At 41.1% G+C, this 17,211-nt stretch overlaps 1 protein-coding gene across 2 annotated transcripts; it reads right to left on the bottom strand.

Annotated features, from left to right (window-relative positions):
- Positions 1 to 249: 249 nt before the first annotated feature.
- Positions 250 to 16,030, bottom strand: SLC45A2 (solute carrier family 45 member 2). Of its 2 annotated transcripts, none has more exons than XM_054003352.1 (7): positions 15,592 to 16,030; positions 14,350 to 14,526; positions 10,821 to 11,146; positions 6,908 to 7,051; positions 5,577 to 5,700; positions 4,554 to 4,759; positions 250 to 760 (listed from the first exon to the last, which is right to left on the bottom strand). In XM_054003352.1, the coding sequence occupies exons 1-7, from the start codon at positions 16,028 to 16,030 to the stop codon at positions 536 to 538; spliced, it is 1,641 nt and encodes a 546-aa protein (XP_053859327.1). In that variant the 3' UTR covers positions 250 to 535. The 2 variants fall into 2 exon arrangements, with proteins under 2 accessions (XP_053859327.1, XP_053859328.1); XM_054003353.1 differs by having other exon boundaries at positions 10,821 to 11,041.
- Between the last annotated feature and the right edge of the window lie 1,181 nt (positions 16,031 to 17,211).

The following is a 17,211-nucleotide window of genomic DNA, read 5'->3' as shown; positions in this document are numbered from 1 at the left end:
ATATTCCAATAATTTTTTACACTCAAATTTGCTTTTGACAGTAGCTGGTAATTAACCAGTTTGAATCTCCTGCAGCTTTTGACTACTGGAGGGAACAGCCCCCAACTTAGGACACTTGAACATTTGAAGAACAAGATAAATAAAAACATTCTTCCTAACTCTGTCCTCTTATCTTACTTCAATTTGTCACATTCTTCATCCACTAACTTTCACAAATTGGTAATGAGGAGTTTCATAATGACTCCCGGTGTAGAGCATCAAAATATCGTGGCCACACACACCATCACATGTCACAGCACGTGAACACACTGTGGGGGGAGAGAGAGAGAGTGTGTGTGTGTGTGTATGTGTCTGAGGCATAAGGCAACCAGTTTTATCAAGTCTCCATTTCATAAAACACTGGAATTGCAACTGATCCAAGGAGGTAAGAGAGGATCACATGCCAGCAGCATCAGCACAGCAACAGCACCAGTGCTACTGACCCAGAAAGAAAATGCTCCCCTGGGGAGATCCCTTCCGACTGCTTCTTGCAGTCCTAGTCCACGTACCGAATGCAGAAAGCCACGAAGCAGCAGCCGACCAGCGCCACCGTGGATGCCGAAATCACGGTGACGGCGCTGCCAGCAATGCTAACCAGGAGCCCCAGGCCCACGCCGAGAATGATCTGGGCCAGCTGGACCATGCAGGTCAGTGCAGCACAGTCGATGCCCTTCCCTCGCCCCTGCTTCCCTGCTTGTTCCCCTTCCTGCAGCTTCAGGCTCTGCAAAGAAGCACAGAACAAACCCCAGAAACGGGGCAGTGTCAGCAACGTGCAGCTCTTGGCTGAGACATCGTTACAGCTCCAGGGGCAGCGGGTCTCATCAATAGCTTGCTGCTCCATAGATATTTTACAAGTAACAGTGAGTTTTCCAAGCTTCCACCAAATTTTTTCTCATTTGCAGTTTTCCCCTCTATCCCTTCTCTTAAGGAAATAATTGAAAATTGACCGGAAAACCTACACATTATTTTCAAGTTCAGGTCAATTTGAGCTCTGTCAAACTGACATTTAACAGTACAGGTCATCCTGTCATGAATAACTTGGCTCTGACTCATGGCTGAAGGAGCCATACTATCATATTATCAAAGAATCATCATAGAATCACAGAATGGTTTGTACTGGAAGGAACCTGAAAAATCATTTTGTTCCTATGCTCTTGTTGCGAGCAGGGATACTTTCCAGGGTGCTCAAAGGTACATGCAACCTGGCCTTAAACACCTCTAGGGATGGGGCATCCAGAACTTCTCTGGACAATCTGATCTAGTGTCTCACCACCCACACATTAAAGATTTTTTTCCTGATATCTAACCTAAATTTACTCTCTCTAAGTTTGAAGCCATTCCTGCTTGTCCTGTCACTATGTGCCCCTGTGAAAAACCCCTCTCCATCTTTCTTGCAAGGTCCCTTAAAATTATGCCACAATTATGTCAATCTGAAGCCTTCTCCAGGCTGAAAAATCTCAATTCTCTCAGCCATTCATCAGAGGAGAGGCGCTCCATCCCTGTGACCGTCTTTGTGTCCCTCCTCTGGGCTCACTCCGGCAGGTCCCTGTCCCTCCCATGCTGGGAGCCAGAGCTGGATGCAGCGCTCCAGGTGGGTCTCAGCAGAGCAGAGCAGAGGGGCAGAATCCCCTCCCTCCCCTGCTGCCCACGGGGCTCTGGATGCAGCCCAGGACATGTTTGGCTCTCTGGGCTGTGAGTGCCATGGCTGGGCCATGTGCAGCCTCTCACCCACAGCACCCCCAAGCCCTTCTGGGCAGGGCTGCTCTGGGTCTGTTCAGGCCCAGCCTGTGCTGGTACCAGGGGCTGTCCCAGTCCAGGTGCAGCACCAGCACTTGGCCTTGTTAAACCTCATGATGTTCCCATGGGCCACATGATGTTCCACATGAACTTGTCCAGGTCCCTCTGGATGGCATCCTGTCCTTCAGGTGTGTCCTCACACCTCAGCTTGGTGTAATCTGCAAACTTGTTGAGGGTGCACTCAATCCTTTAGTCTATGTCATTAAAGAAGATACTGAATCACACTGGTCCCAGTGCAGATCCTTGAGGGCACCACTTGTCACTGATACCCATTTGGATTCTGAGTCATTGACCATGATCCTCTGGATGTGACCATCCAACCACTTTCTTATCCATCTAACAGTACAGTCATCAAACCCATCTTTTCACTTTAGAAGGAAGGATGTTGTGAGGAACCACATCCAGAGGCTTTACAGCAGTGCTGGTACACCGCACACACGTACAGGCAGGAACCTGGAGTTATGGCTCAAAACACATAAAGAAAATCAGTTCTAAAATACAAATGTAATACTTTTATTGCTGGGGATGAAAGCAACCTTAAAACAAACATCCAGATTAGGATTCTTCTACTCTGCTGAGGACTGCTTTAAATCACTAATCTGTGTATCTGCTATGATATACATAGCAGAGCAAAAGCCTTCATTTATTATGTACAAGTGTCTTGCATATTAGCACCCTGTGAGGCTGGTGGATCACTGGAACAGGTTAACTAGAGGGGTTGTGGGATCTCATTCAAACCAGACCTGGGGCAGCCTGCTCCAGATTGCCCTCCTTGAGAAGGATCTGCATGATCTCTGGGGGTCCTTCCTCCAGAAAGAATTACTCTGTTTTATTGGGAAATTATGTGATAATTGACATATTTATTTTCTTCCTGCATAGGCTGTTAAATGGAGGAGGTTGTATTCCAATGACAAGAAGTTCCCACACTGCAGGCTGCAGGCCAGCAGCACCACGGTGTTCTGGTATACAAATTCTCTTAGCCATTAAGATGCCTTTTTTTTTTTTTTTTTGCAAACCCTATTACCTTGCCTTTGAGCTACACAAAGCTCACAAGTGCTGGAGACAAACAGTCTCTTCTTAATCCAGTAGAAAAAAAAATTGAGTTTGGATCCTAGGGAACAGCAGCACAGAACAGGAGCTGAAATGGCAGCATTATAAAACACAACACATGATTTTGGTAGAGTGGGGGAAAAATATCTGCTTCTTTTTCTGAAATGATAAAGTCCCAATTTTAGACACTTTGAAAAATAAATTGTATTTATTTTGCTGGGCTGTTCCCAATGTTCATATATGTAGTTCTGACCACAAATACATGAATCTGTAAATGAATGCTTGATGTTTGCTTTTTTTTCCCCTGCCTTGTACATTATAAAAGATTTGAGCTAAACCTCAACCCATTAATAGAAAATCTAACATAGATTTATATGTAATTTTACATCAGTCATAGCAAATACCATACACCAAACAAGAAACAACTGGTTGTCTTATAAGTAACACATGAATATATTGGCCTATTAAGTGTAAAGTTCATGTACACTTTTAGCTTATTTTATTTCACTTCTGTCTTGAAACAGATAAAAATCTTGCATTTACTCCTCCTCTCTGAGTTGGCTGACCTGAGGTAAGAATTTAGATTTCACCCTAACCTGGGCTCATTCTCAGTCTTTTGTTTTGTGTTGATAACACACCATGATCATTCTTTGTTGGAAGGAGCAAAGAAATTAACCGAAAAATTAGGAATCGTATATATTAAATATTTAATCACTTTGAAACATCATCCTAGCATTCAGGAGAATAATTAAAATAGTTTTGTTGTGTTCATCATTCAAAGGGTGCTGGTGAAAGCTGTACAAAACAGTAGGACATGTTGTCTAGCACTTGATCTAGCCCTGTGCTGCTTTCAACTATGTTTTTTATTTGGTTTTCCAATGGTTCAACATTGCCTTTATTAGTTTCTTCAGATGTCCCAAGATATACTGAGAACTTTTCCTAATTTCTTCCAACTCTCCTTAATCTTTCTTGTTTCCAGCTGTTTAACTTAGGAGACTTGAGAGGACTTTTCCATTAAAGAACTCAACACTTGACAATACATGAAGATCCTGCTGTGCCCAGTAACATGATACAAGGTGTGCAAGTTTTTCCAGATTTTCCTTGGAAACAGGATTTAAGGCTGTGGAGGAGAAAAACCCAACCACAGACATTTAGAAAGATAATGAGGATGTGGTATATGATTTAATACTGAACCATATAAAGCTGTTTCTACTTGAATGGCATTTGTTTATTAGCTAAGAGCTTTTGTAACACTTTGCAGTTAACTAAAAATTCTGACAGCCTTTACAGGCTTGTTATTAACCTCAGGCACTCAGAAGTAAGTCCTCTGCTAATGTGGCTGGAAGGAAGGATATAAAGAAGGTAGGACTTGAAGACAACACAAGTGGAGCCCAGTTACCTGCTTACTGCCTGAACATGTACTGTGATTGGCTTTGTTTCAGATGTGATGACAAATAATTATTTGTTTCACTGAAGGCCTGTTTGGAGAGTCTGGGGCCGGGATGTTAACTCCGCCTGTCAGAAACTCCCCATTCATATGTGTCATTATTAATAGTTCAAAATTAAAATTAAAAGCTGCTCACCATTTTTATCCAGTTTACCCCCAAAACAGGTTTAACAAACACAGACAGATATAAACTTAATGCTTCTTGAGACATTGCACTCACCTCTTCTTCCCTGTGGTATTCTGCAATGAGGTGGAATGGCACTGTGTACAGTGTGCTGGACATGACTCCAAAGAGTGAACAAAGAGCCAGAGTGGAATAGACATTGGGAAACAAACCAATTAATCCAGTACCCAGTCCAAAAAGTAGGTATCCAATGAAATAAAGTCCCTTTAATCCTATGTATGGCAGAAGGACTTTCTGCAAGTCTGTGAAAAGAAAGTGAAAATGCTGATAAGATTAAAAAAAAATGGTCACATTTTATCAGGCAGTTCCTTTTAAGGAAAAAAAAAATGTATTTTGTAAAATGCAATGAAGGAGATAATCTTAACGATTTTGGAAATTACCTCAAATTATTGTAGGTATAAACTTGCCAAAGAATACTTGCTTACACCACCCCAAGCTCAACCTACAGCTCACACTGCAGCTGCACCCAGAAATACTCATCCACAGAAAGACCACACAAAAATGCCTGCAGTTAAGCTCCAAAGGTGAAAACATTTCCCTCAAGCCTCTTTTAGATGCTCAAATCAACCCCCAAAATGCTACTTATTTGAGTTTTTGGATCATGAGTCTTTTAATCCTTGGGAAGAGTTATGGTAAAATCTTCTTGAGGAGCTGTGCTAGCATGTTTACACATAATTTTGGAAAGCAAGATTCAAGCTTCTGGCAAGACCTTCTGCACAGGGAATGCAAATGGGGAGAGGTCACATTTGAAAGCCTACAGCTACAGCATTGCTAGGTGAAAGAGCATGTAGGAATTTAGTGTGGCATTTAATTTCAGAATGATTTTTAGTGTTCAGGGTCAGTTCATGTGCAGAACAATGTCCTACTGCCAAATTCACCCCTCATCATATGGTCAGGAACTGTTTGTGCTAAGATACGAGTTTCTGACAATGCTGAGAATGTAACATTCCTTAAAGCTTCAATGTGGAAAAAAAATCCAGGTAATTTGGCATCTCTTTATGGTTTTTGAACAATGGCAAACAGCAAACACAGTGTTGGAGTTTGTTCATGGATACTTACAAGAATAGACTGATGAAGAAATTGCATTGATGCACAGTCCCCAGCATCCCATCTCCACTCCTGCTTTGTAGGTAAGGTAAAGAGTGGAGTTGTGAGGTGCGTAGGGATTCCCGTGGTACACAACCTGAAAGAGACCACAAAAATTACAGAAGGCAGGGATAGCTCCATGTAGGGAATGCCTCCTTCTTATGGGCCCCATCCCTGGTAGGGAGCATCCAAGAAATCTGTTGAGCAGTGTCCTAACCACCCATTTGTAATTTTCCAGGTTTCACACTCACTGGACTATCACATCCCAGGCTCTGCCTAATTTTTTACCCTCTGCCTTTTCCTGGACTATCTACTTTACATCAACTCATTTGCTCTTCTGTGCTTTGGGTGTCCCACTTCCAACTAACTTTCTCTCTCCACTTCTGCTTTCTTGCCTTAGCCTTTCTTGCCCTAATTTATCTACCGTTTTTTTTTTTCTGTTTTCTCTTTCAGGTTTTTGTCAACACACTAATTTTCCCACACAGTTATTGTCTTATTCAGTTACTTTTCTAGACAAGCAAAACATTTTTCTTTCATTTGTTCATCTGCACTGCAGGGAAAAAGTCCCTGCCTCTTGTCTTGCCTACAAAGACAAAAAAGGCAAGGAAATAGGAATACTGTGTGGAAACCACAGTAGAGCAGGGAGTGGCAGTGAGAGATTTGTGGCAGGACCACATTACTACTCTGGAAGGAAGGAGGCAGAGACATCCATATAGGCAACAATCACTGTCAAGGACATACAGTCCCTGGGAATGGCATGGAAAAGGCACCACTGGGTGTTGTGAAGGCAAACAGTTGCTGAGAAAAGGGACTCAGGACAGACAAATACAGGAATAAAACTTTCTGCTACCAAGTAGCTCCCTGTGTGCAAAGAGCTGCATGGACTGAGGCCAGGAAGGCTGCAGTGCAAGTGAAGGGCTTTGCGTGGATGCTGCACACACATCAGGACAAGGCCAGCTGCATCCAAGTACTGCCCCAGCTAGAAAACCTGCCCACCTGGGAGCAGCTCTGAAGCCAAAGCAGAAAATGGATGTGTGTGGACCAGCTCTGAGAGCTTCACTTGGAACATTTAGACACAAATAGCCTTACAAACACTAAAGGTTTTCCCCAATGATTTCCTCAGACAGGCTTGGAACAGGGCCTGACCTTAATTAGCTGGTTTACAAAACTATTGTTGAGCCATCCAGATATAAATGGCTCTGACAGCAGTGTAGTTTTCTCAGGATAGTAACACCATTTCATTTATTTTTGATGGAGGAGGAGATGCTACAAGGAAGGAGTAATGAAAGTATTTTATGCTTTACCTGTCCCATGAAATCCGTGAAGAAAAGCATGTTGGACAGGAAAGCCATCCATCCAAAGAGATGGCTCACACAGAGACAACGATAGTGGGATGGCATGCTTAAAAGTGTCTTCAAGAGGTATTTAAGGGTCATCTGCCTTTTTTCCTAAAAGCAAATATTCAAGAATAATACAGTATTATTGTCCTGAAGGCTAATGAAATAGCTGACAGCAAATGGAGAAGCCCTTAGTGGTATCTTTTCATTGCTAAACTTCCAAAGTCTTTTATTTTTTGCTAGGAAAAGTTGCTTGGGTACTGAGTTTTCTTCAATTTATAAAATTCACAGAAACAATAGAAGACATGGAGTATACCAGCAGAAATGTAACATTTTTTGCTGTTATTATCAGCATGACAATTATTTACATGCAGAATCACAGGGAATTTTTCTGCCAAAGCAGACTCAGAGAGTTAAAAAAAACCCCAATGAACCAACAACAGAAACAACAAGAAACAAAATTTATTTCTTTATAGAGACCATTCAGCTTTACACTGAAAATTTAAAGCTGCCACAGAAAAAAAGTTATGCTCAAAATGCTTCCTGAAAAGTAAAATGTGTTACAGATTTCTGAGACCTTATTCCCTTTCCATTCTATGTGCTAAATTCCCAAGGAAACTTCTTTTTCTAGGGAAACTTCTACATCTTCGGGCATATCATGAGCTTTCCACTGTGCACTGTCCTTGAAGCAGGGAGAAGCTGTGGTTCCCCATTGTAGCACACAGAGAATATGAGCTCCAGCATCTGAACACCTCATACCAAGTGAGAAATAGCTCATTTCGTGATCAAAACTTAATTGGTGCTGGTTAACAAATCTCACTGATGAGGAAAATCAAATCTCACCACCTTTAATGCCCCAGGTTATCTCCCTCCTTGTCTCAGCCCTGTGCCCCAAAATTCTCAGTTTCTTTTCCGGTCACATTCATCAGATCATTTATATTGCTTTTTTTTTTTTTTAACTACTGTAGGTGTGCTGGATATCACGTATTTTGACACATAATTCTTCCTGTATTAAAGCTCCTGCATAGTTCACTGCTTTCAAAGAGGATAAAAAAAAAATTTGATTTTAACTGTGTATGATGGAAAACCTCCAATTTTCTCTCATGATATTTGGAGACAACAGTGTTGGGAAAGACGGTAAGGGAAAATGTATGTTATGAAATATGGAAGAACTGCAAAAGTTATGCTAATTACTCAAAATTCCTGGACTAGATCTCATCTTCAATTTGCTCTAAGATGTCCTTTTTCCCTTTCTTCCTTCAGTCTTGTACTTACTTTTCACAATTATACTTTCCTTTGAACTAGGCTATGCTGCAAGCTACTCTATGAATAATCACCACATACAAAGTTGGAAAATATTTTGCTTCAGTGTGAAGTTTTTAATCCTCATAGGAATGCCAAAATTCAAGTTGCTGACTTCCACCTTGGACTGTATATTGTCCAAATCCTTTGGAATTTCTCTTGGCATCACTGTCTTTTTCTAAACAGGGTAAGCTTTATATTCTTCTACAAATATAAAAAGGAAACAAAAGAATTCCAGATTGACTCATTAGTGTTATTTCAAGGATAATTACAATTGTTTGACTTGGTTTTATTTAGTTTGCAATTCTTCCACCCTGCTTTTTAAAATAGCCTTTCCAATCAAAGTTTTAAGATAAGGTCATGGAATTACAAAGGACACTGCGGTGATTACCAAAAATAATTTGACAGCTAGATAGAAACTTTTTTTTCTTTTTAGATATTCCAGAGAGTGGAAATAGAAACCATAAATGTTTAATGCACACATTCAAAACATACCAGCACACAAACTGCATGCTAATTTAAATAATGTGCTGAAGTTTGGCTCTGTTTAAGCACCTTATCCTTCAAAAGCTCAGAATACCAATAATCTCTACAAAATCACTACAGTTCAGGGAATAAGATGATAAGAATACAGAGGAAGCAATATGACTTGGGTTTTTTGGCAGTGGACCCTGAATAATTTGGCACCATTCAAAAGAATACAAGGCAAATTGCTTTGGGCGTCTGTTCATACTGTAGCAGGTCAAATCTCATTAATAATCATGTTAGCTATTAGCATGTGAGAACATAGGCCTTAATTTAGATGAAATGTAGCCATGATGCCTGCAATTTAAAAAAGAAACAGAAAAACAGGAAGCCAAAGTAATTCTTCAAGGAAGTGATTATGGTAGTGAATGAACTCAGCAACATGTGCCACAGGAGCCAGATCATTAAAGCAGTGAGTGTCTAGAATTCATGCACACAAAGAAGTGCACATCAAAGAAACATGAGACTGATCAAAGCACTGTGGGACTCTAACAGGCTGCCCAGCCTAGGCAGAGAAGAGAGCAATGGCACAGGCTCACCACCACAGCTTCACCTCCGGTGTTGGACATGGAACTCCACGTTTTTCATGTTACTGACTCCATGGAATTATTTTTTCCCAAGGCAGAGGCTACCTCAAACCACAGTCTGCTCCCCCCACTTTCACTGCATCACTCTCTCATCTTCATTTGCCTTCTCTTTTTTTAAAGCCTACGTGGTCCAAGCAATTGATGAGGCTCAGCATCTCTAACAATTCAGAGGATGCTCAGAGTGAGCAGCGCTGGTGAAGGATGCTGGCTGCTGAAGCTGGCCTGCTGTGGGGAAGCTCAGACAGCATCACAGTGCTTTTGTCAGATTCTCCCCACAACTGTTGCCTTGCTGTCTGCCCCACTCCGTGTTTGCCTGGCATTCTCATCAGGAAATGCTCATTTCATACGTCTTGCATTTGGTGTAATAGTAGTTTTCTTGCAGTTAGAAATACCAAGTATTATTATAAAACAAATTACAAATAATAAAAGATAATAAATCCCTTTTACTTACAGATTAAACAAGAGTATTGCTTTCCTACTTATAACTGTTTGCTTAGTACAGCTTAGTACTTACATAACAAGCTTAGTACATTTTACCTGATTTATCAAATCTTTGTATCAGTGTATCAGGGATTGATATGCATAATGCCAAGAAATCAAAAGTGGAATTAAAATGAGAAGCAATTGTGTCACCACTATTGTGTTATACTTTGCTTACCTAGGGTACCATGAGATAGCCATAAGGATTTCTAGCACTAAAAGTCATCAACCAAACAGTAAAAAAGATCAACTGTTCTCAACACCATGCTAGAAGTGGGGTCTCCAGATATTTTTCTGGTAGACTCACCTCTTACTAGGTGCTTTAGGTTGAAATTTTTTATAAAAATGCATCAGAAACAAAACAACAGTGAGGATTTAAAAGTACTCACTGTTTTCTCCCACCTCAAAATTTTGCCAAAGGCACAGCTACAATATCACTCAAAATAAAACTCAAACTCTGGTAGCGAGGTAGCACTGCTGTAGAGTTAGCAATTTTAAACACATTAGTGCTCAATGAAATGTTGAGTGGCAGAAAATCCACGTCACACATTTCACATGTACTATGTACAAAATTCTATGGACTTCAGTGAGAATTAGAGAACTACATCAAAGATTAATGGTCTGTAGTCTTTGTCCACAATTTTATGCTAATTATGTCAAGACTAAAGGACAAAGTAGATCCTATTCACAAAATTCACATGAGGAGGACATCAAGACACTGACATTGAGCAGCAAATCCAGCCAGGTTCTCCCTCATCCCTGCCAGTGGTTCAGAGCATCAGAATTAGCTGGTCTCATGCCTCTTGCTGGCAATATTTTCTAAAGGAAAAAAAAAAGGCAAGCAGGCTTTCTCCTATGTCTGTATCCTGGTGGAGGGTTCTTTTCTGTGCTTGTGAAAGGACTCCATTACAAACAATCAGCAATAGCTAATTAAGGGTTCTTGAAGGATGCAAAGACATGAACTATAAAATCACCTCTGCACTCACCTCTGTGCGTGATGCAACCATGCATTTCCCTGGCTTGGCTGCAGCCTTTATTTCAGTACATGTTGATTTTAAGTGACCATTCTTAATTTCCTCCTCTATGGAGCTGTATTTATGGTGTTCAGTCACTTCCAACAAGAACTTTGCCTCTTCATTTTCATATCTCAGTGGGACTTCGGGAATACTGCACAGATGTATGGTAAGGCAGATTATGAAAACCAAGGCTGCGAAGAAGAAAATCACCTGGAATTCTGATGCCAAGGTATATCCTAGTATAGTTTGACCCCAATCCATAGCACCTGTAAGGTAACCCAGGGCTCCTCCCAAACCTACAATGGTGGGGGAAAAGAAAGGGAAAAAAAAATGTCTACCGGCATTGACAAAATAAACAAAAAGAACATAATACCTTCAATATGTGATGCCCTCTAGAAATGGTGGAATAATCACTCTTCAGATATTTATCACAAGAAATAGGAATACTGAGCTAATCACATACATGAGCAGTTACTAAAACATCTCTTGAAAAATCTCCTCAGATATGTCAGGTAAAGCTCTCCAGAATTTGCCTGAACACACAGCAAAATAGGCTCCATCTCTTTTTTTGACACTTTAAAACTGTGTTTTCTTTGAAATGGTAAATAATACAAGTGATACTAAATTAAATCCTACAAACATTATTGTGATTTTCTTTTTTTATTTTCACAGAACAAACATTTTAAAAATTATATTGAGAGTTTCTATAGTTTAGAATTTGTAAATTGTATTATATTTAGCTTAGTCCAAACAGAAATACTGCCTCCATGTGAAATTAAAAAAAAAAAAAAAGAAATAAACCCAATGGCATTGTTTTGTACTTATACAAATCCAAGTACAACACCACTTGGAAAAGAAAACAGAAAGGAACAAATATAAGCATATATATTTACTAATTTTCTCAGAAGCTGTAGACTAAAGGGTAAAATGAGAATGCTACTTTGTTCTTTGGTGTTAATAAACCTAGATTTCAGTCAGTTTGGTTTTTTTACAGTTTCTTCTCTTTGTTATAAGTGCACACAGAGATGCACAGGTACATGCCCTCTACATTCAGTACAGAGCTCTGGTAGGGGTGGCACCTTTGTAGAGTCCTGACACCTTGTTAACCAGGTGGCTTTGGGGGATGGATGGTTGGGAGTTCCACAGGATAGGCACTTTCCAAGAACTTGGAAGCATTTCTACCCTTCTGCTTAGGAGAACTGATAACAGTCTACAGCAAAGCCCTGCATCTAAGAAAAATTAACACCATCTGCACTTGCTTCCCCAAAAAACATGGGATTTTGATTTCATTCTGGGCTTTCTGTAACTTCTTTGCCCTCCTGGGTCTGATTGTGGCCCTCCTTCATTGTGCCCTATGGCATTTCACAGGAGACTGTATCCTTTCTTGTTCTCATAAAAAACAATTATGCTATTAATAACTTTTTAAAGAAAATCTACACAATGTTATTTTCGGGGTATGTTTGCAGACAGAATGTTTGACATTAGAGGGTGTCTTTGCATGCTGTTTGGAAAAATAAGCATTATGATACTGGAATGCAGCCTGACTGTTGAGTTACTGGATGTGTGCACCCTTTCTTCCACTTGAATAAGTGGCCATAGGTTTCATAACTTCAAAGCTATCAATTTTCATGCTCAAACCCGAAACTGAAGGCAAACCGGAGAGTAAAATCTTAGAAATGTTAAGTATAAAAGGAAAGAAGGAACTAAAGTAGGAAAAAGAAACTATCTAAAACAGAGCCTGGACAAGAAGTGGGAAGATTGCTGTCTGTCTAATAGGGATAAAATGGGGTATGACAAATGTAAATGGTAGGGAATGGATATTAATATTACAGTTAGGGAAAACAAACACTAAGACCAGTGAATTGCTGGAGAAGACTGCCTTGGGAGGCTGTAGAACTTCAATCAAGGAGGATTTCAACACCAGACCAGGGAACTTTCAGTTAGGAAGGGTTAAGATGAACTTGCTGTGGAGAGCACAGGATGCTGGACCAATTCACACACTCTGCCCCAGTCTTATTTCATGTTATTTGTCCCACATCCCCTTTTGCAGCTCAGTACACTGAATCAGCTAAATCTGTAGCTTCAAACTTGGAGACTTTTTAGTATCATCCAAAACAAAATTGCAACCAGAGTTGTGCTGAATATACATAGAGACTTACACCTCTGTCTTTCCCAACAAGTGTTTCTTTAACATTTTATCTGTTTCTAATGGATAATACAGATTTCATTCCCATGTGGCTCTAAGTTTCCCTTATTAACTGTGTTCCTGGATATAGGTATTTCATGTGTCCAAAATCGGCCTGTTGTCAGTAGCTATTACACCTCCCTCCTTGAACAGAGTAACTGCTACTGAGTTTACGTGTCTGGGCTCCTGCTGGGGGCTCAGTAGCCACAAAGATTGCATGACTTCTCATGTAGTCTGCTTTTTGTCTAGTGCTTTCTCAGACATGGCAGGAGGTTCCTCCCGGGTCACTTCATAGGTACACAGCTTTACATGCCTTCCCTGTGCATTTCCTCAACACAGGGCTCACATTGTACAGATGATTCCATAGAATCAATGTTGAGGGGTTGGAACAGACTTTAGAGATTATCCAGACCCACCCACCCTGCCACTGGCAGGGACACCTCCAGCTAGACCAGGCTGCTCAAGCCCTTATCCAGCCTCACCTGGTACACTGACAGGGTTGGTCATTCATAACCTCCCTGGACAATTTATTCCAGTGTCTTACCACCCTCACAGGGAAGAATTTCTTCCTAACATCCAGCCTAACTTTCTCCTCATCTTCCTAAAGAAGAGTCCTTCTCCAGCTTCCCTGTGGTCCCCCTTCAGATACTGGAAGGTTCCTATGAGGTCTCCACACAACCTTATCTTCAGCCTTGTTCCAACAGTTTTGTGTACTTCTGTAGCTTGGCAACATTCCACAAATGTACAAAGGGAAATGAAGCTGTTAACTTCATTTTCAGGAACTTGAACTGAACCACTTGGACTTATTTTGTGGGAGTTGTGAATTTCTGAATTTTACACAAAACTCCTGTTTCTATACAGCACATAGTGGAGCACTGCTGAAGAATGAAAATCAATTCCATTGGTTTGTGCAGCTCTTGTTCTATGTCACATGACAAGTCAAAAATGTTATTTTTACGTGCAATAGCAATGAAACAAGCTACATCCATTAATTTTTCCCTCAGCAAAGACTTGAAAAAACGCAAAACAAACCAAACAAACACTACTTCACATTTTAAAATAACTAATTACTCTTAAATCATGCCGGTGTTGCTGTAATTATTTGTGCCTGCAGCCTTCTTCAGAATTCTTGTAGCAGCAATCACAAGTTGCTGTTCTCTGGAGTAATGAAAACCCAGCAACAAAAGTCTCGTGACTGAAGTGCAGGATCAGATGATCAGTTCATTCAAGATTAGAAACACAGTGAGGATAAAATCCATGCAATTTCCTTCCCCTCCTTTGAGACGTAGGGAGGAAAAGAAGGGATCAGTGTACCTGTAAAGAGGGCGTGGTAATGCAGACCCTTCTCTTTATCCTGATGAGAGCAGACATCAAATAAATATGCTTTGATGGGACCATCAATAAAATCAGCTGCAAAATCAAAAAGTACTACTCCCAGCATGGTAATGACTATTGCCCACGTCCGCTGCTTGTCTCTCTCATCGATGAAAGCTAAAAAAAGAAAAACACCCTCATTCTGACAGCAACAGTACCATGTTCTGCAAAACCACATTTAGTCTTTCCTGATACCTCAAAATCTAAACAACGACTGGTCCAGTGAGTCCAGTGACACCAGAATCTCATCAGAGAAGCAGGAGAGCTGAGTCTGTGTAGTGCTGAGCTGGGCTAGGATGACTTACTGCCTTGAGTCAGCACATGCTCAGCATTTTTCAAGCTCCATGACCAAGGGCATCTCTATTCTTAATCTATTCCTTTACCCCTTCAAGGCATGCTCTGGTGGCCTAACACATGCATTTTGTAAAGTTTCAGTTTATTCTCTTTGTCCAACCCTTATATTGTTTTAGGTAATCAAGAGTTGACTGCAACATCTCCCTCTGGGTTAATGAAATCAATTTGATTCAACATCAATAATATCGAGGAAGAGATAATAAATCAATCCATTAAACACACACCTTCCCCATCTGCCTAGCCAGCAACAGCTTTGTATCAAGACTTTAAGAAGCTATATCCCAAACTAATATGTAACAATATGGAGGTCACTCCTATTTTATTTTGTATGTTTCAGCTGCAACGGGGTTTCCGAGCAGTTAAGAATTTTTGTTTTTCACCAGCACAACACAAGAGTCAAGCCAGTGCTGCAATAATTGAAGGCGAGTATTTTGAATACTAATCCATCTAAAATAGGGATGAACGGGGATTCAGTTTGGGCATGTATTACATCACAAAAACAATACTATCATTTAAGCTAACAAGGTAGGTCTTAGCTTATAAAAACTTCTATGGCCTAAGCAAATATTTACTTGTAGCTTATCAGGCAACCAAAGAAACATACAATGCAATCACATGCACAGACTACAGAACACTATGCACAGGATACATAACATTCAGTGTTAGGATTGAATGTACACAAAGACTACAGTGCTCCCCAGCTCCTTCAGTGTGCCCAAGTTACATGATACCAAATTTTAACAGTGCATTTTAAGAAGGAAAATTTTTTCTGATTCAAAAGGCTAGGATGAGTTTTGTCTGTCAGCATAGCGCATGCCCTTCACTCACCTGAGATCATCACGTCCCCATTGAGGTACAAAGCCATGCCTAACAGCATTATGATGCCCAGACCCAGAATGTAAGGTCGCCTCCTGCCCCAGCTACAGGTGCAGTGATCACTGGCTGAACCTACCACGGGCTGCAGCAAGAAGCCCAGGATAGGGCTGATGAGCCACACGAGGCTGTAGAGGTTCTTGGGCAGCCCTACACTGAGCAGCACCGGCGTGACAAAGGCGGCCTCCACGGCATAGCAGAACTCCCGGCCGAACATTGCCATGCTGTGCATGACCAGCCTTCCCACTGCTCGCCTCCTTGGCACCGCTGCTCCAGTCCTCATCACTGACTGCCTCAGAGCTTCCTCCTTCTCTCTGATGCCATCCATGTCAGCCTTGCCCACTCCAGAGGTGGGCAGGAGAGCCCCGTGGAAACTCTCTTTCGTTAAGGTCATAGCTCTGGCTGCGAGCAGCACCGTGGCAAGCTGGTGCTGCCTGCTCCGGCTGACATGGGGCCCAGATCATATGCCCGGTGGGATCGGTCTGTGCTGGGGGAGGGACTCACATACTTTCATGGCTCTGTGATCACAAGTTATGCCAGGAAGGGGGCGGGGAAGTGTGTGTTCACATTAGCTGATCTGAGCTTTTGGGCGTCTGCACTGCTCCCGACTATCCACAACTAACGAATTACTGTTTATGCATGAAGCACACATACAACGTGAACATACATCACATGGCCTGGGCACAGGATTAGCCTGCTGTTCCTCTTGCTGTAAGACTGCAGTGACACCAGGAACCCAGTCCTCATCTTTCCATTCAGCAAACATGAGCATCAGACCATTCCCTGCTGACTAACCTGGGGGGAAAAAATCTGCATCTATCAGGAAAGGGATTTCAACGCACTTCATAAGGATGAGTAAGTGAACCTATCCATTGCCCTTGAGCATTAGAGGCAGATATAATGCAAGCAACTGATGAGTACTTTTTGTGTGCTGTGTACTGCCTGCAAAAGAACTGGTTATTTCTTGGTTTCTGAAAACAGAGAGTATAAAAATTACTTAGAGGTGGGTTTTTTAAACAGTCTTATTTGCTAGGGGAAGGCTTTAAAAGAAACCTGTAGTGACCTTATTCAAACTGTACCTTTCAGGTTAGCCACCTGAGGGAGCCAGCTGATCCAACATATCCTGAAGAAACACAAGGTTTTAAATTGACATCAGTAAATTTTGTTTCAAAACTTATCCACGATGGACATCACATTTGACAACGCTGATTTTTCTCCAACACAGTAAGATATATCTGGGACTAAGAAACTTGTCAAATCCTATGGCAGCCTTGTATAATGTTCAGTAGCTTACACTAGACTGATTATCAGCTGGAAACCTCAGGTGTTTTTGCTTATGATTTAGACAACTTGCCAGGACCTATTAGATAATTCTTGCTTCCAGGCTGGGGTTTATGTAGTAAAATGCAAAAGGTTTTTTTATGGTAATAATGTTGACATTTTTCCCACAACACATTAGAATGAGCTAAAGTATAGCTCAGCTTTGGAAGCCTTTGTAACCAACAAACCAATCTTCAGCAAAACAGACAAAATAATCAGAACATCCAACCCTTCATGTCATAACTCCTCACACAT

Source organism: Vidua macroura, chromosome Z (genome assembly GCF_024509145.1).
Source record: "Vidua macroura isolate BioBank_ID:100142 chromosome Z, ASM2450914v1, whole genome shotgun sequence".
NCBI classification, from domain to species: domain Eukaryota; kingdom Metazoa; phylum Chordata; class Aves; order Passeriformes; family Viduidae; genus Vidua; species Vidua macroura.
Note: the sequence above shows the minus strand (reverse complement) of the source record. Positions and strands in the feature narration are given on the sequence as shown.